Raw genomic sequence first — 26,976 nt, 5'->3', positions numbered from 1 at the left:
GGGGTGAAGGGGAAGCTGAGACACAGCGAGAGAGTAGCACAGACATATATATACTACCAACTGTAAAATAGATAGCCAGTGGGAAGTTGTTGTATAACAAAGGGAGTCCAACTCGAGGATGGAAGATGCCTTAGAGGACTGGGGCGGGGTGGGTGGGGGGGACTCGAGTAGGGGGGAATCAAGGAAGGGAGGGAATACGGGGATATGTGTATAAAAACAGTTGATTGAACTTGGTGTACCTCCCAAAAAATAATAAATAAATAAATAAAATTAAAAAAAAAAAAGATTCTATGGGGAAGCCCAGAATATAATATAAAGAAAAGCAGAATTACTCTGGTTGAAACAGGGGCTGGAGTCCAGAGAGACTGTCTACTCCATGCCGAGAAGACTCCGTGGAACTCAGGACCCCAGATTACTGTGAAAAACCACTATTTTAGACAAGATATTTCTTTAAATAATGAGTTTCTCTACTATATTTTTTAAAGTGCTGGAAAGCATAATTTTGATATACATTTTGGGAAAGTTAAATTTCATCAATTTATTTCCTTTGACTGTATTTGCTTTTATGTTTTCTTACTTGTGGCATGCAAGATACCAGTCTCAATGCCAAGTTTCCAGTTTGTCTGTCACCTTCCATTAGAAGTTTCTAAATAAAGAAAAATATACTGAAAGTAGAGATTTATAATTTAGATGTGCATTTGATTTGGTAAAATATTTTTCCTCTCTACTTCAAAGGGAGTAGAGTAGTAACTATATTTCATGAGAATCTATTCATTTAACAAACATTTATTGAATGCCTGATTTCTGTGTTGGGTCCTGTGAATACATCTGAATACACCTGTGGTCCAATGGAAGGAAGTAGGCAGTTAAACATAGCAGTGACATATAAAATATACACATATAAAAATTAATGTGATTGTCAAATGATTGTAACACCACAAGTCATTATGAAATTATACTTTACATGTGTACTCCATTGTATACTGTATGTTGCTATATATTTATTATACATTTATACATTATTATTGAACATTTTTGCTGTGTTTTATATAAGATTGGGTATCAACATTTAATATTACCTATCCCATAAACCAGTTCATTTTTTAACTCTCATTGATTTAAGAAGCTCTTTATATTAAGATTATTAACCCCTTTCTGTCAAATGTTGTGTAAATCCTATTTTTATACAGACAAACAAGTGCAAGGATGTCCACTGGGATTTCAGAAAGCCACTGACCTGTGCATAGAAAGGGTTTTCCAGCAGTATCGGTTCCTATTGACTAAATGTCAGCGACCTCCAATTCTGTGACAACAAAAACTGTCCTCACAGACTTTCAAAAAATCTTCCTTGGAGGTCATCTCTCCCCTGAGGAAATCACTGCTCTACTGGATATGGTGTTACTCCTGCTGCTGCATATATTATAGCACGTTACAGTGTCCTGTATTAGGATAGTCTGTTTATAGGCTTCTGCTGTAAACACTGAGCTCTTTGCACTCACGGAACATGTTGGTATTTTTAGAAGCCAGGAAGTGGATGTGATATAGAAATGCAATATATTGCAGTGATCAAGAAAAGCAAATGTTTTATCTTCCTAAGGAGAAGCATTAAAGAATTGCACAGTATTAATGGCTGTGTAAATAAAGACATAAAATGTGATGTTAAGTCAGGGGAGTAGGGCTGTGTAGGAAAAGAAGACAAAAGGCAAACATGTAGAAAAATAAAAATCTTTCCTAAGTCAAAAACTGAAATTAAAATTAATTTATCTGTTTATTATAACTCAACCATGGGGGCTGACTAACTGGATGGATGTCTTATGATTTGATTTGGCTTGAAATACGTGCAAAACATGAATGTATCTTAAAATAATTTTGAAATAATAATCTTGTGAACACCAGCATCTGAAGTAACATTTTTTGTTGATCTGAATAAAAAGTTTACTTAAAGGTTGAGGGCAGGGGTGGGTGCCACGAGTGGCTGATTGAAATCAAAGCTCTAGAGTAATCTGCATAACAATTACACTAATCATTTTCCTACCGGAAAAATGATGTGTAGACTTTCCTAGGACCACATGGTGAGTCAGGGGAGCAAGAAACCAAATTTGTGATTCCCAGTCCCAGACCATCATTCCATTATTCAAGAAGACCTAGATCTACCGCTCATGGGAGGTTAGCCCAAAGCTCACAAACTAGGTCGGTGGGTGAAGTGTTTCAATTTACAGGACGAGATGATGGGCATGGACCTGGTAAAGTGTACTTGCAATTATTTTCTTAATTATAACTGCAGGGTAATTTCTGCAGATAGGGTGCATAATATAGGAAGATTTTTTTTCCTTTCACATTAAGGAGTAGGGCAATTGAAGGTCTCCCGTCTTTGCTCTAAGGTGTTGCTGAGATATCCAATATCCTGTAAGTAGCGACTTCATGATTTAATATAGTTTACAGCAAAAGAAATGGTGAGTTTGGAAAAGAAAATCAATTAAACCGGTTGTTCCGTGACATGTGGGCCAAAGCAAGCTTTTCTTTGGCCACACTTTCACTCTTCCATCTGTGGTTTTAGTCTTGCACGCACACCACGAAGAGGTTTTCCTGCTTGTTTTTGTGCGGTAAGACACTAGCGTGGAAGGATGTGTGTTTTCGCGCTTATGTTTCTCCCTATTTACTTGATCAGTGTGAGAAATGATTCTCCTCTGGCATGAGATAACATATAGTCTATTACCATTAAGTTTAGGTAAAACAGATCCTGGAAACACATTTCATGGGTTTCTTAAGGAAATAAGGATGTGAGTGTTTAAAAAGGAGAAAAAAATAAAATAAGACACATAACGGGAACAAAACTAAAACTGGAACTCAATCTAACAGCTAATGAAAACAAAGAGGAACAATAAAGTGGAAGAACAAAGCCAGGCGTAAGGGGAGGAAAAATGAAATGAAAGAGGGAGGCCTGTAAAAAAGAAGACCAAGTAACTCGGAGCCACAGAGGGAGGGGTACAGAGGCCCTCAGGGGCAGACTGAAGAAAGGGATGCGGACAGTGGGAAAGAGACCAAGAGGAAGCCATGAAAGGGGCTGAGGAAGACGAAGACTTTGTCCCCCCCGGTTTTTTCTTTCTTTCTTCTTCTTGTTTTCCCCTTTCACACTACATTCATACTTCCAGGGGTGAAACACAGAGGGAGAGAGAAGATAGGGCTCTGACTTCAAAACGGTGCCTACTTTCAGTGCGTCTTCTCTAATCCACGGGGCACCTGGAAACAGTTCATCAGAACATGCCCTGAATTCTTATGTCTCAAATCGGGTAGCTTTTTCCTCCCTTGAAAAAGCCTATGTCAGTAATTGTTCTATTTCAGAAAGTACTTTTGGTAACGCTGATTTTATATCCCTAAGTGCCCCCTAGTGACAAGGTCCAATTTCAAAATCTCTTTCACTGTAATTCTGTTCTAAACGTTTCCTTTTCCCAGTACAAATGTGGCTGTCTCAGGGACAAAGCTTGTGACTTATTATCAATTTATTTTAATTAGGCAGAGGGGAAAGTTTCTTGAGCAGCTGTAGGACACCATAACAGTGAGTCCCTGTTTTTATTTTTAAATTAACTTATAATTGGAAAAAGTGATCGTTCCTATTATAAGAGCAGGTTTCCCTCGGTTATATTATTACAAAACAAATGGTTTGGGAATGTGATCTGTCACATCCCCCTCCTCTTCTGTTAGGTTTTATTAAGACTCAGATTCCTGACATAGTTTCTCTTCATTCATCTTGTGAAACAATAACAAAGCAGCACAGCCAAGAAGAATGATGTGCTTCTCTACAATTCCCTTCCAGTTGTGATTCCTCCTGATCGCTTCTGATAGCCCTACAAACTTAGCGTGGCCGCTAAGAGGAAACACGGTGCAATCACAAAAATTTAGGCTTAGATACTAATTTAATAACTTTTTGTGGAATATGGGGCATGCTATGTAATTTCTTTAAATGTCAGTTTTATATCTGCAAAATGGGAATAGTAATAAAAGACTGTTACGGGGGATTAAATAAAAAATTATAAGTGAAGCTCTTAGCAGCATAACTACATATATTTAGGGCTTAATCAGTGACAGTTAGTACGATATTCAGCCCAATAATTGATACAGACCAATCTTGTGTCTTCCCTTCTCTCTTTAAAGATATTTGGTAGAAACACTCTTAATACTCTGAAGCAGAGTCACAGTGATTTAAATAGACCGTGTTTACTTCTAATCAATGCTATTTTTAGATTCTCTTTAGACTCTAAGTGCTCAAGAGCTTCACTAGAACAGTCAACATACCTAGCTCTGCTGTATCATATTTAACAAATTAAACAAAAAAGGCAAATAGGAGATATTAAAACTTTTCTCTGCATATCCCTTTACACATTTACAGATTCTTGAACATATCATTCTCATTCTATGGATGAGGAAACTAAGGCACAAAGGTTACACTATTCGGGAAGAAATGGGGAAGGGACAGCCCCTCCAGGGGGGGAATCAGAATCTTCTGGAGGGAGTGATTTTCCCAGGTATGCACCCCCACCCTCCTCCAGGGGCAAGAGACCCTTAAGAATAGAACAGTTCTGCCCTTGAAGCCCCTGAGCCACTATTATTGATGGAATTGTGTTGAATTCCTTAGTCTCTTCTGGGGTGGAAACAAGGTTAGGGACTACTACTGGTAACTGATCTTGAGTGAGAACCTAGGTCATTTACGCTATAGAATTTCTATAGCCACATAAGGGGAATTGCTTCTGTTTCTTGTATTCAGAATTTTTAGCTTCAAATATTTCTGGTTTTCCTTACTTGTGCTCTCTATACTTGCCCTAGTCCTATTTCCATCACCTGTTTACAAACCTAGTTGGAAGGAAACCTGATTAGCATGAAGTTAAAAGAATCAGTATGCCACTGGAATTTTCTCTCTGATATAATCAGAATGATAGACTTTAGCCGGTGCCCTGAAGAGAAAGAGGTTAGCTTGCTCTAGGTTTTCCTAATTTTTCTTATTTATTTGCCCAGGATCAAATGCTCATTGATGAATCTATTTTCAGAGATGTCATGCCCCAGGCCTAGGGAGGGTATGTTATATTCATAGAAGTCAACCAATTTCAATGAATTTGGGGCAAGTAGGTATTTTCATTGTTCTGAAAATCTCTAGCAATGCATGGATCATGAACTGAGTTTAAAATAGTATTCCCTGCCATATAAATTTTTACTTTGGCCTATTTTACCATTTAATTTCCATTCACTTGATTTCAGGTTTGGCTGAGATACACCCAGTTCTGTATCTCATAGCATTCTACTGTGCCACATATATACCTGAAACAATTGTTTCTAAAAACTCTTTTCCATCCCCTGTTGCAGATCTCTTCTTTTGTACTAAAATTTGTCATCCCTGTCCCCTTTCCAGATTCAAATGATTTATGTGATTGCTTCTCAGCCTTCCTGGGATTGCTGCAATTTTAGAAGTTACTTCAGCTCAAACTGTCACCTAAAAAGGTGCATGGAATGGTCTGATCTCATTGGTTTGGAGCAAGTCAGACTAGCAAAGTCAAGTTGCCTGAGCAGCTTCAGTATTGATAAAGAGGCCACTGGTGGAATGGCAGGATTCCTAAGTCAATAAACTTATCATGACAATACCAAGCATGGCATCAAAGTAGGCAAGAAGGTGTGGTATGTTTTCAACACTCCAGGCCTCATTTTGTGTGTGTGTGTGTGTGTGTGTGTGTGTTCCCATTTATTCCACGGAGCTCGCCCCAACCTCTTAAAATTCCATGTCTAATGTGTACACCCCCCCCATTCTGTTATCAAAGTCGTCTTAGTGGAGAAACTCTGACTTCAGTCTCTTGCACTAAAATGTGAATTGATGATATGTTACCTTTGGGCTTAAGTATTGCCTTCAAGCATGTCAGGAAACGGCTGCTTCCTGTTAAAGAATAGTTTGGGCACTGAAGAATAGGTGGGGGAAATATGTTTGTGAATGTGGGTGCCTCTCTAGAAGAAGGCACACGCCTCCTTCACCTAAGTCTGACCTTGCCTTTGAGAGATGATGAAACCTTGGTGGAGTCAAATGACTCTTCTTGGACACTCCTCAATAGCTGACTATTCCTTTGGTTTAATCATACGCTGAGTTCGTACTTGATTTGCCCCCAAATAGGGTGCTAATTTAAAAAAGAAAACTACTTATATAAATTTTTAATTTATTAAATACACAATGTCAGCCAAATAGTCCCTTAAATATGGCTAGATGAACAAATGAATGAATGAATGATTCTTTGGCTTTATCCTATCAATTCTCTGTGTGTTTTTGTGTTTAGCTGATTTGCTCAAAACACAGTAGTCCAGAGGCCACAGTTCAGATTCTATTTCCACGTAGGCCATTTTGCTTTGCTTTGCTCTATGATGATTGGCTGTACTTCTGATCATGTTGCCTTGTACATGTAAACCACTAAATGCAAGAGTGGTAATACAAAAAGCTGAGGCTATGTGGAAGAATCCATCACTACTGCAAAATTTAAATCAGGATAACACATCTATACATCTACTTATTTTTGGAGTTGTTAACTTCATAAAGCCAGGAGAATCAGAACCAGAAAAACTAAAGTTCAACTATGGGCAGAGGCATCTAGGTTACTGAAATATACTTTCTGTTACCTACAACTAAAAACAAGTTTAAAATAGAACTTAAAAAAATAGATGAATGACATCAAAGTTCACATTTATAATACCACACATAAACTTCTCAATTTGCACCACATCTATGAAAAGGAAAACATGGACCAGCAGAACTCAGGAAGGACACCCACTGTAGAGAGATGCAGCCTGGTGAAGTGTCCATTACACAAGCTGGTACTGACTCATGTAAGCCACTGAGTCTCTAAACAAATAGAAGTAAAGCCCTCTGATAGTCACTGTGAGAATAAGGCAATGGATTCATGGTTTTAAATTCTACCTGTATTATTTATTGGTCTTTTTGTCCCTCTTTGTAGCTTAGAAAAAAGCAGAGACTCTACTCAATACTCTATGATGACCTAAATGGGAAAAGAATCTAAAAAAGAGTGGATATATGTATATGTATAACTGATGCACTTTGCTGTACAGCAGAAACTTACACAACATTGTAAATCAACTGTACTCCAATAAAAATTTTTTAAAAATTCATCATGAACTACAATAAAAATAATTTTTTTTTTTAAAAAAGGAAAAAAAGCAGAGAGCGTACAGCCTCAAAGAGGATGGATTAAGACTAGGACCAAAATAGAATCAAAATTGTTTCTACATATTCAGATTTTTCCTAACAAGACGGTAAACCTACCTCAGGTAAACTTTGAGTGGCTGGGAAGAATGTTTTAGAAGAGAGCAAGATAAAGAGAAGGTATATCATTCTTTCATTCAACAAAAATTTTTGAGACCTTCTATGTATTAGAATGTATGTTGTGGCTGATGGAGATTCAGGGATGAATACAGTGTGGTGGGGAAGACATGTCAGAAAATTATCCAGTTACAATTACAGTTATAATTACACAGTTACAATTGTGGTAGCTGACATAATGGAGTAGAGGAAATAGCAAAGAGCAGGGAGAGCAAATCTAGTCAAGAGGGCTTGGGGAGATGAGAGAATTTCCTGGAGGAAGTGGGATTTCATCTGAACCCCAAGACGAGTGTGGAGGTGGGGAGGCATGGCTGGGTTGAGGTGGGGAGATAAAGGGATAAAGAACTGCACATGGCCAGGAAGGAGCTTTTCTGATGAAGCTGCTGAGAGAAGCTCAGTACAACAGAGGGATGGGGCAGAGGAGGGTAACAGGAAGTAGGGGAGAGAGGTCGGTAGGGAAAGGACGGATCACATAAGATCATGTAAAGGATTTGCATATTCTTCTAAGGACAGTGGGAAGCCTCTGAGGCATTTCAGAGAGATACACTCAGATCTGCATTTGGTAAAATTCATCCTGGCTGCGATATGGACAACGGGATAGAGAGGAGGCTGAGAGGACGTGGGGGAGCAGTTAGTGGGCTGTTTCCATAGCTAGTGAGGTGGCGGGTAGAGAAGCACAGAAAGAGACAGTATGATACATATTCTGGAGGTAAAATTGATAGGACTTGATAATTGAATATGAGAGCTAAAGAAGAGGCAAAGTGTCAAGCCCCACGTTTCCAGCAGGAGCAACTAGGTGACATTTACTGAGACGGGAGATGCTGGAGGAAGGGCAGGTTTGAGCAGGATACAGCAATGGTACCCCGATGGGCAGACAGTTAGATGGCTCTGAGGTTCTGAAGACAAGTGCAGAAGAGAGGCTGCTTTACAGGAGTGGATGAAATCACTAGGGAAAGAGTATAGATTAAAAAGCCAAGTGAACCTAGGGCCAAGCTAAGAAGAATCCAGTGTGTAAAATTCAGATGGAAGAAGACAGCCTCTCAAAGGGATGGAAGAGGAACAGAGATGGAGGAGGAAAAGCCATTTTTCAAGAAGAAAGTAATAAGAGGAAGACAGGTCAAGTCAGATGGACCCCAGTGTCCTTTGAATTTAATAACTAGGAGATCATTAGCAGGAGCAAGCCACTGCAGTGGCTGGGCAGAAGCCAGACTGGTGTGGACAGAGGCCTGGGGAAAGATGCATATCACTCTTTTGAGATGCGGAAGGAGCTGTAGTTGGAAGAGGATACAGGCTTCAGGAAAAACTTTCTTTTTCTTTTTTTAAAGGAGAAACTAGAGCATCGTGAGTGCTGATACTGAGCAGCCACAGAGAGGAAAACGCTGAAGATCTGGGAGAAAAAGGGAGTTACCTATTTAGGGAGGTTTACGGGAAGACAGAATAGAGGGGACCCAGAGCACAGGTGGAACTCACCTTGATGGCAGGTGGGTCCACTTCCTCCGCTGCAACAGGAGGAGAAGGATGGGGACAAGGCAAACTGGCTGACGGATCTGGTGCAGGCATTTGGGATAGTTCTCAATGGGTAGCTTCTGTGAACTTCTCTGAAACATAAAGCCAGGTTCTGCACTGACAAGGAGCGATGTGGAACATGGGGCTTGGGAGATGAAATGTCAAACCAGAGGAGGTTATTTCAGAGAATGACCTGACTAGAGAAATGATTCGGAATGGTCAAGTGGTCCTTTTAAGTAGTTGTAACAACAATCCATCTGTCGGGAACTGGAGGATATCAGATAGAAGTTCTAAAAGCATCATTTCCCCCCACTTATACTTGTCCCTCTTAAACATGCTATATTAAGACCAATCACTTTGCGTGACTTGTGATTCTCTACAACTTAATAAATATTTCGGCTTTGGAAAGGTGCACTTTGAGCAAAAGTTTCTTTAGATGGAAAACACTGAATTGCAAAAAGTGAAAATTAATTGCAAAAAAACAAAAAACAAAACACTTAAGAAACAAGCCCCTTGCTTGGCCAGGGGGCATGCCTTCATTCCACCACCAGCCCTGTTCTGCTTCCTTCCCTTCCTTCCTTCCTTGCTCTTTTACCCCTTTAGCACCCAGCATGGTGCTGAGCTTGCAGGAAGGAATCCATAATATTGGTATTTCTAATTGTATCTCTCGTGCCACCATGAAGAGAGTGGCTCTTCAATGGCCTGTGTCAATCTTGAGACATAGGGTTACAGCAGGCTCTGGGCTTTTTTGTCTTGTTTTCTCTTTCCTTTTGTTAAAAATACTGAAACTCCAAATTGGAAACTCAGGAAATCATTTGCAAGCACTCACTCTCTTTCTGTGCTTATTTCTTTGACACAGAGAGAAAGATACTCCTAAATTTGAGACAGGTTTTTGCTCTAAACATCAGAAGAAAGGACGCTCTGTTGGGTTCTACTTAACATCCTGCTGTAACTTGTGTGTGTATCTAACTCCGATCCAGTTACGAAATCTCAAGACTTTAATGTTGAAAAGGATCTTAGAGATCGTTTTATCTCCCCTCTGGCCGGGACCGCACTCCGTGTTATGGACTAGAAACTTAGAGCGATTTAGCTTGTGGCCCCAGGAGGCTGTTTCTTGAATTGATGGCCTCGGTCGTCTGTGAACAGGGTATGGAACTAACTCCTAGGATGTCAGTTCATCTAAACCCTTCTGAGATAGGTTCATCTTTTTCTTTGCTCACAGACTCTAGCATGGCGCTCCGCATGCGTTATTGCTTAATGAATGCTGGGTGATTTGAATCTGTTGCTCAGAATCCTTGAGTGACAAAGGGGGCACAGATGTTTGGATTAATGGAGATTACCAAGTCATCATCAGACTAAGATCTAGGTTTTCATGTAATTTCCCTTCCTTCAGTTTAGAATGAAAATATTACAGAAAAATGGGTGAAATAACACCAGTGAGCATGGTAATAAATTTCTGACATGTGACATGTAATCTGTGAGTGCATTCCTTCACTTGGTCCCGTACTTTGGGGAGTGATGGAATAGAAAATTAAATTAAATAAGCTTTTATTATTCTGTGGCTCTGTCAAAAAGGGTACCACCAAATACTTTTAGAAACATACCTTCCAAAAGCAATTTCTGAAGTTCTTTCACATTACTGAATTGTGAAAGAGTATTTTCTCATCTCTTTTATGTTTTCCTTTTCCTTTCTTTCTGCCTTTGGTAGAATCAAATCCATGGTAACTTACTTTGGGTTGCCTCAGAAATACACACTTAGTATCAGAAGCCTTCAGGGTGAAACCTGGAAGCATAGGTTCTAAATTAAACCAGAAAAAGTAACAAGGTAATACTTTTATGGTTTTCATTTATATCACCCTTTGACCTCAGGTTTCTGTGCAGGTTTATATGTCTTAGATGTTGCAGAATTTCTATGGCTGCTAGGTTCTTTACTTAAACATAATTATATCATACTCGGTAATTAATTTCTTTTACAACATGTCTGAACATACATTACTTTTTTTTCTTTTCATGTGAAGTAAATTTATCTATGATCACAAAATGATACTTGACAGCTGAAAGAAGGACCTAGTATCCTTGGCTTTTAACCCAGGGTTTTAAGTGATGCCACCTCTCATGGTCTACAATGTTTTTTTTCATTTCATCTGTCCTCTTTCAGACTACTATTGTTTTAGTGGCACATGGAGAAAGAAGTCCCTCTCTCTTCATGCACTTGACTAATGTCAGTTATTGATCATGTATGAATGGGACATGACTCACAGTAATTTAAGTGTCATTCAAGACAGACGTTCTCTCATGTTCCACAGGCACAGAGACAGGGCACGTGGAACAGGAGTGTAGGGCTTGGGGTCCCACAGCCTCTGGTTTGTACCCCAAATCCACACCTATTACCTGAAGACAGGAAAGGTAATTCTTCATCTACAGGACATCATTCACTGAAATAACATTGTTCTCAATGTGGTGCCCGAGTAAGACTCTTAGAAACATGTTTTACACATATGCCTTTAAATTCCCTACAAGAAGTTAGAATGGTCAAAACATCTGTGAAACAAAACAAAACACTCCCCACCCCCCACCCCCACCAAAAAAAAGAGAAACAACAAAAAAAACCTCTACAACTCAATACATCGTTATTACATAGAGGCTTGGAGAGGTGAAACAACCTACCCAAGGTCCTACAATGGGCTGGGGCTGAGCCCTGTTCTATCAGATTCCAGAGTCCAAAGGCTTATAGTGCCTGAGAGAGGGAAAGGGAGCCAGTGTCAGTCTTAAAGCCAAAGGAGGAAGGTTGATGGTGGGAAAAATGAAAGAGACCTAAACATTGCCCATCTTTCACCTATGTGTACTTGTCCATGGTCACCAGTTAATCCAGCAACAGGTGGTTTTCAAGCATCTGATGTGGGAGGGGCAGGGAATGATACAACAGAAGTTCATGGTACATTCTTTTGACTCTTCCAGGAAGACAGGAAGCTGAACAATGGTGGGGCAAATAAATTCCATACCGTTCATCATTTAACAACCAATGTGGCATGAGCACGAATAAATGAGAGGCCAGTGTAGATTGCAATCATCAGGAAAACTGCATAGAAACCCACTACCAAAGTGGTAGGACTTGTGTCTTATCTGATAACACACACAGCAGAAAGCGCTTTATTGGTGTAGCACAGATGTGCTTAAAAGTTTCACAGGGTCAAGAATGCAGGGCCATGTGAGCAGAAGGGAGAGGATGGAACCCAGGTAGAACTGGAAAAACCAGTGCTTGATTGTGAAAACTCTCAAAGCCATTCTCAGGCAGAGACTGAACACGGCAAGGAACCTCTGTATGACACTCCATCTAGGAGGGAAGAGCCAGGGATTGGGGGAGTGGAGGCAGCCAAAATTAGGAAATTCAACCAGAAGATGAGAACAGGCATCCGGGGAGGAGAGGAGAGGCAGAACTCAGGGGCGGGTAGAAACCCACAAGGGAGAGCCTTTAAGCAAAAAGACAAAGAAATAAGCTTGGGGTGCATTTGCACTTGAATGACAGAAATCACTGTCTTATTTAAATGTTTCCAAACTTTCAGTATTGGGGAGACAAATAAGCTTACCCAGTAAGGATCCAGAAGGTCTCTCTGGGTTGCCAGGCGATGAGCTGGACTGATGGCTTCGCTCCCAACTCCCCCTCATCAGGAGAGGCAGCTCATGGATCCAAATTCCCACAAGGCTGGCAGGTGTTAGCAGCTGGCATTTCCTGACAATTCACTGCATGCTGACTTTTAAGTTTAGATTACTTGCATTCTACTGGCAAGGCCGCTCTTGCCTTTGCCCTTTAGAAAAAGGAGAGGTGTTCCTCTTGGTACACAGACCCACGTGTTTCCGGCAGTGCCTTGGCCCACGCCTTTCTACAGGTTTCTGCGGGAAGCAGGCACATCTGCCCAGCCTCTGATGCCTCTGGTAGGCACCCAAGCCCTCAAACCAACAAATGTATAAATAAATTCATATTTGTAACTTACACAGTTCTTTACTCTTTACAGAGCTCTTTGGCATGGAAATGGAAACAAGCAAACAAACAACAGTGAAAACTAGGAACTCAGAAAGGTAAAGCAAGTTTCCCCAACACAGACAGGATGTGATAATGGACTTAGAACCGTAGTCCAGGGCATATATTTTCCAAGGCGAGAATCCAAAATAAAACAAAGAGGCGCAATGATATAGACAAATGTTACCCTCAATAGTTTTGGACATGGAGCTGAAAATTGTAGCTTGTGGCTATCTGTCAAAGAATTGCAGACTATGAAACTGGATATTAAGCTAGAGCATGTGCCCATGGAAACTCCAGTGTGTAAGATGTTAGGCTTCCCCTGCAGTATAGATGTTACCCCTGTAATACACTCCCATCAAGCTAGGATAGGGGAGTATCAGCTGCTGGATCGAATTCTTTCACTTAGTGTACCAGCTTGGGCAAGGCCACTTAAACGCTGTTGTTTATGAAATAAAGGACTGTATGATTCAACTAGTAAGGACTTATATGACACGTGATATATCTCATAACAACAAGTAAAATGTTGTTCATAATTTATCATTTCATGAATCTGTGCAGCAAATAACACTGGCCAAGTCTGTGCAATAGCTGATTTTCAGAGCATGTTACATATGCTGAAACTACCATTCATCTCAAAGCTCTGTAACATACAACATTAGGACATTCATCAATTATTAAGCTGTTGACCCTTCTAATATTGAATGAACAGTTGTTGATTTAAATATACTTTTATAATTTGATTTATTATTTGGCAAGAAAAAAATTAGCAGAGTATTTAAACGAGAAAACCATAGCTTGAGCTTGAAGCCCTGGATATATGACATGAAATTTAAATACACTTATAAGTATCTGAGCATATTTCACTCTGCTAACAGCCACTAAAAATTTAACTCAAGTAATGATTCCCTGGTTTAAAAAATATTAGCAAAGACCCTTATTCAAGGAACTATGCAATTAGCATCACTATTCAGAACTTCTCTAGTTGTTCCTCTTTTGCATATATTAGCAGCAAGTGTTGTCTGAGATTTAAATTATTATATACATTTTGTTATGATCACTGAAGACTAAAAATTCATTTAAATTTTTAAAATTTATTTTATTTGTTTATTTTTTGGCCTCTCACCAGGCAAGGTCTTAGTTCCCCAACCAAGGATCGAACCTGTGCCCCCTGCAGTGGAAGAGCAGAGTCCTAACTGCTGGACCACCAGGAAAGTCCCTTAAAGTATCAATTATCTAGATGATTTGTTTATTCCTTGAAAATTAATCTCTTGGTACAGGGCCTTCAAGTAACAATCATGTAGTAAATGTTAGCTAATTTAAATTTAATAAATTGGTTGTCAACTCTTGCTTTTATGTAAAAAAGCACAACCTTGGTAATATGAATCCCTTGGAAAAGCTGATGAAGCAAAAATTTTAAGTTCAACTGTGTTCATAAAGGTAAAAAAGCTGTGACTGTGGTAAGTAGTATCATAAATAAAATATGTAAGTGCAGCAACTATTAAATACTAAGATTCAACAACTGTGCTACCATACCATCATTCACAAATCTGCAAGAACATGTACACTTCATTAAAGTCAATGGAGTGTACCCATTCATCTTAGCATTATTCATAATCGAAACATTTCAATTTTAGTTAACACACACACAAAACTAATTTAAAAGTCAAATGAGAAAATTAGTTCTATGTTCCCATGTTCCAATTCCACAGTGATATCAACCAGCCAAATTTAGCCTTAGGGGGTATGAAAAGATATCTAACACAATGAATGGAAAACCTTTTAAAGAATCACAGATCTGTTGAAACTGATGTTTTTGCAACCAACTCAACAAAAATATATTTAGTGTTGTAAAAGAGCCCTCAAACTAATCTATTACAAAACAACCGAGCTTATCTATAGATTTACTTCTAGATTTCAAAAGCAGTGAATCAAGAACTAGAGGATTTATGTAAGCAATACAGTTCAATTCCCAAAAAAACCAAAAAACAAAACTAAACTGAACAGTGATTGATTGAAAAACATTTTCTGCATATACATTATAAACACCAGAAGGGATCTCTCCTGTTTTAAATCTTTCTTTCTGCCATACTCTTCTTATTTGCTTTTCCAATTTTCACCATTCTTTTAGTGTCTCTCTCTTTCCCATTTTTTTGGTTTATTTCTTTATCAATCCCCACTATGCCTGTCACCACGACTCTTTCCTTCATCCCTTACTTGTTTATCTCTACATCAAGTCTTTTGTCTCCCATCTATGAAGTGATTTGTTCCTGAACATTTATTTTCATCTGAGCTTCTCCCCAAAACTAAGTTTTATAAATTGTCATTTGCAGATATCCAACTTGGCCCTAAAGCTCAACAACAATAAAAGATGTATTAAAATCTCTTACTTTTCTGCTAAAACATTTTTGTAACTGTTACATTCTGGCTCTTTTGCAAGCTCACCATCCTGGTAACGTCGACCCTAGGTACCTGAGGGGAGATTGGTTTCAGGGCCCCCAGGGATACCAAAATCTGAGGATGCTCAAGTCTGTTATATAAAGTGGCGTAGTACAGTCGACCCTCCACATCTGTCCCAAGGGTAGTCAATCTGACACCTTTCTTTCTGAGGGTTCCTGTCTCCTCAGTGTGAGGGAACACTATCTTTTATTTTTCCAAGTTTAAACAATCACCAGAGAAGGAGGTGTGTGTATGTCTGTGCAGGCACCGTGCACCCTCGGGAGAGGGTGAGGGGAACGCTCATCTGAGAACAGACGAGGGTAATGCTGCCTGGCCCGTGGCGGGGCACAGAGGCAGTGAGAGGGTGCTGGCCTTAACCCCGCACCCAGCTCATTCATCTGCCTGTCCAGAGCCGTGTTGGTAGCTTCCATCCACAGCCCTGCCTCTCTAGAAGACTCTGTGGGGAAGGGTACCTGCTAGCATATTTCGTCTACATTTCCTAGAGGCAGGAAATAACTTCAAATTGCAGAGAGAGTCACACAGGGGCTTCGATACCCCACAGCAAACCCGACAATTGATAGAGGTCTCTGCACAACAATTCCTGGTTTCATGTCTTCCTTTCCTTTACCACTCTGCACCATTTACATGAACTCCTTGAAACTCCTTCTAGTGGAATTTCCTGCTTCCAGTTTCTCTCCATTCAGTCCACATTTCCTGTCCAAGAATGACCTATAACTGGTTGGTTCGTGTGGGATGTGGTGTCCCTCACATGGTCTCATCCTAACTTCTGCACATTATTTCAAGACTTTGCCTCAACCCAATCCTGGGACACCTGGCCTCCTCCCTACTTCTTCACTGTGTCCGTGCACATGTACCTCACGGTCCTGACGTGGGTTCTAAATCCAAACCCCCTTGGTCAGCATCCCCATCTCTGCTCCACACATCTATGGACCTCTCGTCTTGAGAATTCTGTTCAGTGAACACCAGAGAGTGACCCCCTAATCCCAGGCCACATGCCATCCATCACCATTTATAAATATAAGCTACTCTTCAGGGACTCTAAACAAAAGTAGTATTAACATCCCTTATTCTAGCTACGAACACCCCATGCTCATTTTATGATGAATGTGGGCTTCGCCTGTAAGGTAGGATAGTCTTCATAAACTTAACTCCTAACCATGGTCAGTATGGCCCTTCAATGACCTTGTTGCCACCTTACCCGATCTCTCTCCTCTGCTCACTGCCCCCTGCCCTCTCCTGGATCACACACTGCTCTTACCTGCCTAAGACTGTCACCTGTGCTGCCTCTTCTGCAAGACTGCCCTTCCCCCACCTGGCTGGGTCCCTGTCAACCCCGAAGTCTGTGGTTAGATGTCACCTGCTCAGGCAGGCCTCTCGACACGAGGCCCTCCCTGCAGCTGTCATCCTTGGTGCCCTGTAATATCCTGCAGATCATCTAACAAAATCTAAACGATATCCTTGTTTACTTGGCTAACTCTCCTCATTTAGATAGGAAGCCCCTAGAGGTGGATACCTGGTCTGTTTCTTCACCACAGCACAGCCAGTGCCTAGCACGTAGTCTGGGTCAGTATATACTAATCAAAGGGATAAATATTATCAGAGCTTCCGTAGATGATGTTAGAGCATCACCTTAGTAAAGGTGATGAGGATAGTATATTTATATATTGCACATGTATTTAAGATATTACCAGTTTGGTATATTTAAATTTGTATTTATCGTATAATATATTGCATATATTTAAGATATTAGAAATTTGGTATATTTTAATCAACATACGCAACAGACGATATTATTAGGAAAGCCTGATAATTTGCTGTCATCCTCTTGCTGCAGAGATGAGGATAAAGCATAGAATTAGCCTGCTCGGGCTCCTTGGAGCTGAAGTCACTGCTCAAGGACAGTGAATAATGCTAGAAAATCACTTGTACTATAAAGATCATTATCTAAAGTCATTACCATACACAGGACATTCAAACCTCACATTGAGCTTTCCTTCCTAGCACTTTAATCCTAACAATTCTCAAAACACCCAGACTTTCTATTTCTCAGAAAGGAGGATAAATCAAGGAGACACTTGAAAATTAACAAGTAATCACACATTTATAAAAGTGCAGAGACAGCCCTGTGTTTCAGTCATTCTAAACCCTCCTCTTTATCTGCCTGCAAACTGTCCTTGTTATTATTCTCCATTTGAAAAGTTGCTATCACCACTTTTTGAGTAACAGCCAAATATCTTCACAACCTCAGGGTAAACAAAGATCTCTCAGGACACTAAAAAGCATTGACCATGAAGGAGAAGAGTAATCTGCTGTTCTTTACCAACTTTAAAAATGTCAACTCATCAAAAGGCATGTTAAATAAAGTGAATAGACAAACCACAAACTGGGGAACTATTTATAATACGTGCATCTGACAAAAGACCTTCTGGAAAATATGAAGAACTCTTACCATCAGCAATAGACAAGTGGTCCGGTAAAAGTGAGAAAAAATTTGAATAGGCATCTCACCAAGGAAGATACACAATTGGGTGATACAGCATAAAAACGTGATGAAGATCAACAGTCGTCAGAGATGCGCGAATTGAAGCCAGGGGAGCTACCATATCCTGCCCAAGGCTGGTGACTGTAAGGGGCAACTGGAACTTGGAACGTTGCCGGTGAACTGTGGCGCAGTTTCTTACAAAGTTAAACATTTACCTTGTGGTCTAGCCATCCCATTTCTCGGTCTGTATCCAGTGGGAATGAAACAAGCTATTCACGGACTTGTACAGGAATTTTCAGAGTAGACATTTTTCATAAGAGTCCCAAACTAGAAACAACTCAAATGTCAAAAACAGGATAAGTAACTTGTAGTTTAGTCGTACAACGGAGTATTACTCAACAATAAAGAAAGGAATGAACTACAGATACAGGCAACAACCTCAAAACTACTCTGGTAAGTGAATGGAGCATTTGCAATGGACATGCTGTATGACTGCATTCGTTTGAGGACCAAGCATACACTGAACAAACCAATAGGGACAGAAATAAGAAAGCTGTTTCTTGGGCAGTAGAGTGCAGATGAGGGGGTGGGAGGGAAGTGGTGGGTTTTGAATTAGAATTGACTGGAAAAGGCCATGAAGGAAATATGTAGGGTATGACAATACCGGGCGTACACAATTGTTAAAACTCAGTGGGTCAAACACTTATCTGTGGGTTTTATTGCATACAAATTGCACATTAATTAAAAAAATTAAAATATTCTGTTGTTTTAAAAAAGCTTTAACACTAAACATCATTCAGAATATTTCCCTACTTTCTAGGCATGAGAAACATTTAAAAAATTCTTGTTCTATTGACTTTTACATACCTGGTTTACAACATATGATGACTACATTAATTTATCCAGTTTCATTAGATTAACCCTCAATTGACTGTGAAGTTCAAAAACATAAAGAAGTACCCAAACCAAACCACTCAAAAAAACAAAACCAAACCTCAAAGCCCTGCTCTGAATCAGGATTGTTTTCAAAGATGAATGTCATTGCTACAGTATACCAGCAAGGGGCGCAGTTACACTTTGAGAAGAATCCTCATCACCACTGAATTATTCTACAGGGCACTTTAAAGAGACCAAAAATTGACTTTTGGGTGTAGCCACAACGGAAATGACAGATCATTTTAATGCAAGAGAAAAAGATTGGAAACCTTGACCCGCTAGATTACTTTGCACCTCAATGAGAAGGGAAAAAACAGATCAGCTTATTAAAAGAATATGTTCACATAATTCAGGTACCAGGAAAACATTTCAAAGAACAGCTAAATTAACTGTGGGATGCCACTTTTTCTTGGTTAATTATTCCCATACAGGAATAATAATGTACATACACCCCCTTCTCCCAGAAAAGAAAAAGACCCCAACTCCACACTTTTCATGGATGTGGGAATAATAGCACCCGTTTGTACAGAATTTGCAAGCTGTTTGAATATTGGAGTCTGTCTGAGCGTAGGTAAAGCTGGCAAAGGGTAATGTTTTAAAATCCTGAAGCATAAGGACTTTTCAGTTGAGATGGTTAGGCCACGAATCTGACAGTTTATGTTGCATTTTTTATATATATCATCACATTCATCAATTCTTATAAGATTTGCAAGGCTTAATTCTCACATAAGCTCAGGAAGGCTGCAGAAAAACCTCTAACTATCCCTTCCTGCCAGGTTCGGTAATCCTGGATTTACAGAAAAGAATGTTCTGGCTGACAATGGCAAGCGTGTCCCCAAGCACATGCAAATGCAGGGCTCCCGATAAGGACACTTACAATATGGGTAACGGCCCCCTTTACACACTAACCTTGTAATAACCCTGACCTTGATTCTAACACCATAGTACCTTCTCAAGTCTCTTCATTCCCCGAGAAGCTGAGCACAGAGGAAGCATGATGTGCCCTGGAAAATGCCCTGAGCCACGCCCAGTGGGGGGCTGGAATCCCCACTTGTAGGAAAGCCACATCTCTGGATGCTGTAGTGCTCACGAATTTGAGATGTGCCTTCCTCCCTTGGAGCTGAATGAGCACAAGGACACTGGGTACACAGAAACAAAGTCCCTTCTGGGACCATGTAGAACGCACCTACGGAACGCAAAGCTTTAGAACGTGAGCAAGTGTTCGGACTGACTCTACACGGGTACCTGCAGGGGCGACCAGGAGTAGCTCTTCCTTTAAAACCACACACCACTGCAGCCCTTCCTCAAAGGCAGCCCTCTACTCCGCGCGAGAGGGTGCTAGCAACATGGAAAAAGGCATCACGCATGAATGTGGGTACCCTTTGGCTGGGACATCAACCCTGCCTGAAGATTCTCCTCCTGAAAATCCAAGGAACACTTTTCAGTTCAATGTCCCTAAGAAATGATTTGGAATTATTTCCACTCATGAAATAGAAGGAAATCACCTTTTTTTTTTTTTTTTTTTAGTTTCTGTAAATGGAGGTCCAAGAAGGTATAGAATCCAGAGTAAGAAGATTGAAGTTTAGAGTCTGCCTTGAACATTTTCTCAAGATCCCCAAATCTGTGATGTTACATCTGGACCATATTCTTGCTGGCAAGGATTCAAGGCGTTGTCCTGCACTGAACATCATTTCACTATGAAGCAAAGGATTTTTAAAGGACAATGAGAAAAATATAGAAATGAAGTGCTGCAGCACACATAGTCGTACTTTTGAGTCTGCCACTGAATAGACATGAGTCTTGTGTTCTTCTTACTCAGTGGGAAAGAAACCAAAAGACTGTCTCCCAAGAGTTACTAAAATCTGTGAGATGTGTAAAGGGTAGAGATGAGGTGTAAAGGGGAAAATATACATGGAACCCAGAAATGGGACATATCCTGATTAGAGGAGGAAACAGAAGGAAGGTACAGTTAGAGCTAAAGAAATGAAAAAGATAGAGACGTGTGTGTGTTTAAAATTTTAGTTTAATTTTTAAAGTTGATGTATAGTTGACTTACAATATTAGTTTCAGGTGTGCCACAGGGTGATATAATATTTTTATAGGTTGCACACCATATAAAATTATTATAATATCGTTGACTCTATTCCGTGACTTAGTTATAACTGGCAGCTTGCTGTGGTGGTGGTTGTTTTTGCTTATTTTTTTTGCCACGCCACCCAGCATGTGGGATTTTAGTCCCATGACCAGGGATTGAACCTGTGCCTCCTGCTGTGCAAGCGAGATGTCTTAACCACTGGACTGCCAGGGAAGTGCCTTGCTGTATTTGTTTTTAGTGAGAGGTGAGTTTCTCTCTCTAGCGGATCTACCTGCACACAAACCAGGTGGGAATGAATGGCAGTTGCAGGGGGCGTGCTGATCTGGCTGGCATGGCAGCAGGTGATTAAAGCACATCCCAGAAAGGACTGATACGCATTTGTGGCGCGTGGGAGAATCCCCAGCCTGAAGCCCAATCAGCAGAGGTGGCACTTCCTGCCCCGGGGGAGGCAGAGATGGGCTACCGTTGACCACGGCTTCTGCCATGTAGGCAAGGACCACATGTGGGGAGTGAGGATGTTACATGACCTGGAACAATCTATACATCCTCAGGTGACCACAACTGACTGAGAGGAACACACAGGAAGCAGGGTGCTTAGAGGTGACGTCTGTGTGACACCCCCCTCCCCTGCCCCCACTGGCATTCACAGAACAGTGGGCTTTGGGAACCAAGTTTGAGGAGAGAGAAGAAAGAGCTCTGGGTTTTCCCAACCCCTAATAAGTCTCTGCAGTTGCATTTTCATGGAAACCTAGAGTTCTGTCTGAATCTGACAAGGTTTTCCTAATGTTTCAAATATTATTCATGGAAGGCGCTTACATTCAACCAAGTTCCCCAAAGAGGAGTGTGTCTCCCATTAATTAAAACAGGAGCCAATAATGGGTAAGATATAGCCTATATTTTCTTTATTACTGCCATTTGGCATATGAAGGAGGCTCTCAAATCTCCCTCTCAGGGAAGTTCAGCTAACCATCAAGGTAGATCTTGGCAGCTGTCTCTCGGGGTCCCCAGTGCTCGCTAAGCATTTAAGAGGACACGGGATGTGATTCTAGTGGCTGGTGAGATAAGCCATGTCCGAGTGTGGGTGAGGAAGCGTCGTCCTGCCTGCTGCTCGTAGTGAAATCTGTCCTGAGGTCTGGAACGGGTGCTGATGGCGTGAGGGACCAGTAGCATGCAGTCGGGCTCCTTTTTACTTGGTTCAAATGCCAGTTCTTTATCCCAGAGGAGGTAGAAACCTCTTTCACTGCCTTGTGTGCTAGGGAAGAACTAAGACTCAAGTGGAGGAGAGGCTGGGGTAGGGGCTGTGAGCCAAGGGTGGTCAGTGAGAGAGGAGGAGGGGTCAAGGGTCTGGTGGGTCTCTGAGCAGCAGCCTGTCTGGACCTTAGCTGGTAGGAGAGCAGACAACCTGGGGGACTTTGGCCACTCAACTCTCTTACTTGGTAATGACAAGAGCCTTAGGATCACAGGCAGCTGACCCTGAAGAGAAAACACAGTCTTCTGCCAACCCAGCGTGGAGGCTGGAGGACAGGTCTTGGCATACCAGCCCCCAGGCTCCTGGGGTCCGCACTGATCAACATTCTCAATTGTTCCCTGGACAGCAGAGCATGCTTGGACCTTCCCCAACTCCAGGCCATCAAATCATCCCTACCGGCTGCTCTGGAACCCTTAAGAATGACTGTACATGCACAGTCATATTTTCAGAAAGGGTTCTTAATGCTGCTGAAAAACATTTTTACGTCTCTTCCAATTTTCATTCCTCTTTCCATTTTTTTTTCTCTTTCCCTGGGGATAAGCTCCTATTCATAGTTGATAATCATCTCGCAGTTCTCATCTGTAGAGCGCCTTTATATGAACACATTGTACGTAGCTTGTCTTTAATAATCTCAACAACCCATATAAGCTATATATTGTTATCCTCATTTCATAGACAAGAGCTCAGTGAGGTTAAGATGACACTGAAATGTACATAGGTTATGAGACCTGCCCACGTTACATCATTCACAGTCACCCGAGCTGGGATTCAAACCTGCATCCTCCTAGTCTATATTCAGTGCTCATCTGACAGTGTAACAGAAAGAAAACTGAAGCTCTTAGACATAAACTCCCTCAAATTTCTTTATATCTACCTTCAAATTTCCTCCCTTCTTTTCTCCCTCCCTTCCTTCCCCTCCTTCCTCCCTCTCTCATTTTCTTCCTCCCTCCCTCTCTCCCTTCCTTAAATTATTGGGTTAATAAAATCGTTTTTGTGCACAAAAAAAAGGTCAAATTCTTCCCTCTCTCGCTCTCTCCCTTCCTTTCTCTCTCTCTTTTTCTCTTTCCCTCTTTCTTTCTTTCTTCCTTCCTTTCCTTCTTTTTCTTTCTTTCCCTTTCTTTCTTTCTCTTTTTCTTTTTCTTTCTTTTTCTTTCTTTCTTTCTTTCTTTCTTTCTTTCTTTCTTTCTTTCTTTCTTTCTTTCTTTCTTTCTTTTTCTTTCTTTCTTTCTCTCTCTCTCTCTTTCTTTCTTTCTCTTTCTTTCTTTCTTCTTTCTTTCCTCCCTCCTCCTCCTCTCTCTCTCCCCCCCTTCTCTCCTTCAACAGAGAGAAGCTAATTCTACTCTGTGTTCCTCAAAGTTCTCTCAATTGTTGATAAATAGCCTTATCTAGTCCTGCTTCTTCACATTTCAGCTCCCTACAGATGACTCTCACATCTTTCTGTGAGCCCCGGCTGTCGTTTCCAATCACTAAGGAAGGGCATACTTTCTTAGCAATATAGCTTTTTATAGACCGTATACTGTTTCCCCACCTCCTCAGGTCTCTACATCTAACACATCTGCTCTGTTTTTCTTAAGCAATCCATGTATTCCTTATCTCCGTATGTTTGCTCATACTGATTTGAAATGTCCTTTTCTCTACTTGTAGAAATTCCATTTATTTTTTAAGAATGAGCTTCAATGTTATACCTGCTATGACTATTTCCCCAACTTTTAGTCAGATTTAACGGTATAGTCTCTGTGTTCCCAAAGCACTTTGTGTATAAGGATAACACATCACTTACCATGTGAGAAAACTGTCTCCATCTCTGTTTCAACTTATGGGCTGCCAGCACAATGTGGACTAGAAGACAGTTTTATTTATCTCTACACACCTTGAAGCAATAAACACGGCTCTTGGCTAAGTGTTTGTCGAATGAATGAATGAATGAATGAATGGTGATTTAGTTACTGCTCTGATTTTTCAACATGCCCCAAGGAGGGCATGATCTGATTTGGGGGTTATTTTTTTCTCACCTTAAAGCTTCACTATCACCCTGGGAATTTGTCTTGCCTGCTTTGTGAAAATATTGAGCTTTAGATTTAAAAAATTACCTGCTGTATAAAATCACAGAAAAGGAAGGGGAATGATACATCATTTTTCTTGTAAAAATAAATTCACAACTGTCATCCAAGTGATCAATATTACAGATAAGCATCCCCCAAAATTAAAATTTACGTTTGTAAATTTAAAAACTAAGATAATAAGAATTGATCCTCTTCTATTAACAAATGCTTATGTTCACATATAACGCAACAGTATATTTCATTAGATTGGAATAATGAGTTTGGGGAGGCGGGAGGAAAAGGGGGATGCTAGCCTGAACTATGGAATATGTCAGATTTATTGAAAGCAATACAGTTTTATTACTTTCCATACTATGATCCGCCGGCAAATACTATGATCCGCCGGTAAAGTCTAAGGAGACATTGACTTAATGACATATATCCTTATTGTATAGCCTAATCTTTTTGCCTAAAGACCACCGCATATGCTAAAGCCATGAAAACAATTATCCTTTTAAAAGAAGTTACAGGTGCTCCCTCTATTTCTCTTATCAAATCCATTCCTGTAGACAATTCAAAGATAAATTTCATGTTGGTCTGGGTCAAATTGTCAAAAATTGTGTCATAGCAATGTCAATTAATCAGGTTTTACTGAATTCTTAGAGGAAGACATTTCTGGAAAATAATGACCACAGTCCAACGTCCCAGGGAAGGGTTAAATACTTTAAAAATAAAACTAGGTAAAATGTGAAATTTTTCAAATAAGATGAACACTAATTATTCATTAAGCTAGACACATACCTGAACTCTACCTTCAAAGCCTTTGGCTTCCTTTGTAAATTTCTTGAGGGCGAGGACCATGGTTTGCTTACTCCTCTCCCCCCCCCCCCCACCCACCGAGACGTGCACACGCCAACGGTGCCACCCAGGCTGCGCTTTCTCGTGATGGTTATCCCTGTAAGAACAGGTATTTAAAAGCAACACTATGGGGTTTTCAGATATTGTGGTATTTTTGCTCTGCTTATCTAAAACTACCTGAGACCCAAACATCATGGAAAGTTTACTCACTGATTCTGGGTATAGGCTGCAAGTAATTTACAGGCCCCCATGCTGGAAAAGAAGAAAGAGGAAATTCATATATTACCATCACATGCAAAGACATTTAAAAAACTTCCTACACTGACGTACCTCGAAGTCTCTGATATTTTATTGCTAGCCAAGAAAATCATGGGAAGGGAGGATATGTTATCCCTGTGTTTCTGGGCTACTCAAGTGGTGACAAGCTTGATGTCACTTATTAGGAAAACTGGCATTACCTTCAAACTTTGCCACAGGAAAGACAGCTTTGTGCCTATACCTTCTGCATCAGAGAAACAAAGCTGGGGACGGCTGGGGTAGGTGAAGCTGGAAAACATCCGTCACAAGGAAGAAAATTTCCCTGGGTTCCTTGCATTCTACTCCATAACCTATCAAGGTGTTGCTACACAATTATCGTTTCTGCTTAAAATTTTTGAGTACTTGGGATAGATATCTTTAGGTAAAATTGGTACTTAAGATAGATACGCCATGTACCTCTCCTGGTGTGGAATATCCACTGCTGGGTAACTTGGTTTGTGAAGCTTGGAAGAGTAAATGCACTAACATCTAGGGTAAAAGGACAAAAGCTCTTCGAGGCAAGCGATCCCATGGATATTTAAATCATCCAGAACTACTGGAAGTTTATTCTGTAGTGAAGAGCTCTAAGAAAGAAATCTTGGGGTTTCCCTTGAGCCAACGATTTTCCATCCTGATAATCAAGAAGGATGACTTCCTTCTGCCAAATGAGGTTGCTAAATGTAACATAGAATATTTCTTCTGGTTTAGTCATCTCTGGGGAGAGGGGAGTCTCAACCCATTCTGAGAACAATTCTGGGGAACTTCAAGAAGGTAATTATGCGCCTATTCAGACTTTTGCTTTCTAGATTATACTGGCCCAATTCTTCTTCCAAAAAACATATTACAACTATATAATATATAATGCATATTATATACTGTACACTATACCATACATTTTATATATTGTGTAATTTTAATATATATTATATATTACATAGGAAACTATATTAATATATATTTTATATGACACATATGTACATGTAATGTTTTTCTCTCTGCATCTGTCTCATTTTTCAAAATATCCCTTTCAAAGTATGTTGATAAAAATTTGAACAAGTACTTAAGAATGATGAACCTTAAGCAATGGTAGGATTCTCTGTCCTGTTATTCTGCTCCAATTAAAAAACCTGCTATCAGCGTGACTCATATACAATATTGCTTTTCTAACCTTAATTGAAACAAAGATCCTATTTGTGCTTGCCTTCTTAGTTAATCTTTTACCAGATTTCATTTGTGCTAATATACCAGTTTATACTTATGTCAATTAAATGGTATTCTAGTAACAACTTATAAGGGAAAGAAATCTGAAAAAGAATATATATATCACTTTGCTGTACACCTGAAACTAACACAACATTGTAAATCAAGTATATTTCAATTAAAAAAAAAGAATATAAAAAATAAAGCTAAAAAAAGTTTTTTTAAAATGCTATTCTATCTTAAGAATGATTTGAAAAATATATCCAAGGGCATTTTGAGTTGTATTGTCTTGAGCTTCCTGGGATAAGGTATCAGCAGCTCCACTTGATTTAGTAATTTCTGCATTTTGGATGAAGGCATTTGTAAGTCATTTGTGTAGCTCATCAATAAGTTATAGGTCCTACGGTACAGCTGATCCTCCTGGGTTGGAACTTGAAATGTAATCCACTGCTTCAACTCACTTGGATGTA

The 26,976-nt window shown here is 40.2% G+C and overlaps 1 protein-coding gene across 2 annotated transcripts in view; it reads right to left on the bottom strand.

Annotated features, from left to right (window-relative positions):
- CHST9 (carbohydrate sulfotransferase 9) overlaps positions 1-26,976 on the bottom strand; it is a 257,048-nt gene that overhangs the window by 87,195 nt on the left and 142,877 nt on the right. For both annotated transcript variants that reach the window (XM_057699745.1, XM_057699744.1), the window contains exon 3: positions 25,220-25,261. In XM_057699745.1, the coding sequence (XP_057555728.1) occupies positions 25,220-25,261 (42 nt within the window). The remainder of the gene's footprint in view (positions 1-25,219; positions 25,262-26,976) is intronic.

Source organism: Hippopotamus amphibius, chromosome 11 (genome assembly GCF_030028045.1).
Source record: "Hippopotamus amphibius kiboko isolate mHipAmp2 chromosome 11, mHipAmp2.hap2, whole genome shotgun sequence".
Classification (NCBI taxonomy): Eukaryota; Metazoa; Chordata; class Mammalia; order Artiodactyla; family Hippopotamidae; genus Hippopotamus; species Hippopotamus amphibius.
Note: the sequence above shows the minus strand (reverse complement) of the source record. Positions and strands in the feature narration are given on the sequence as shown.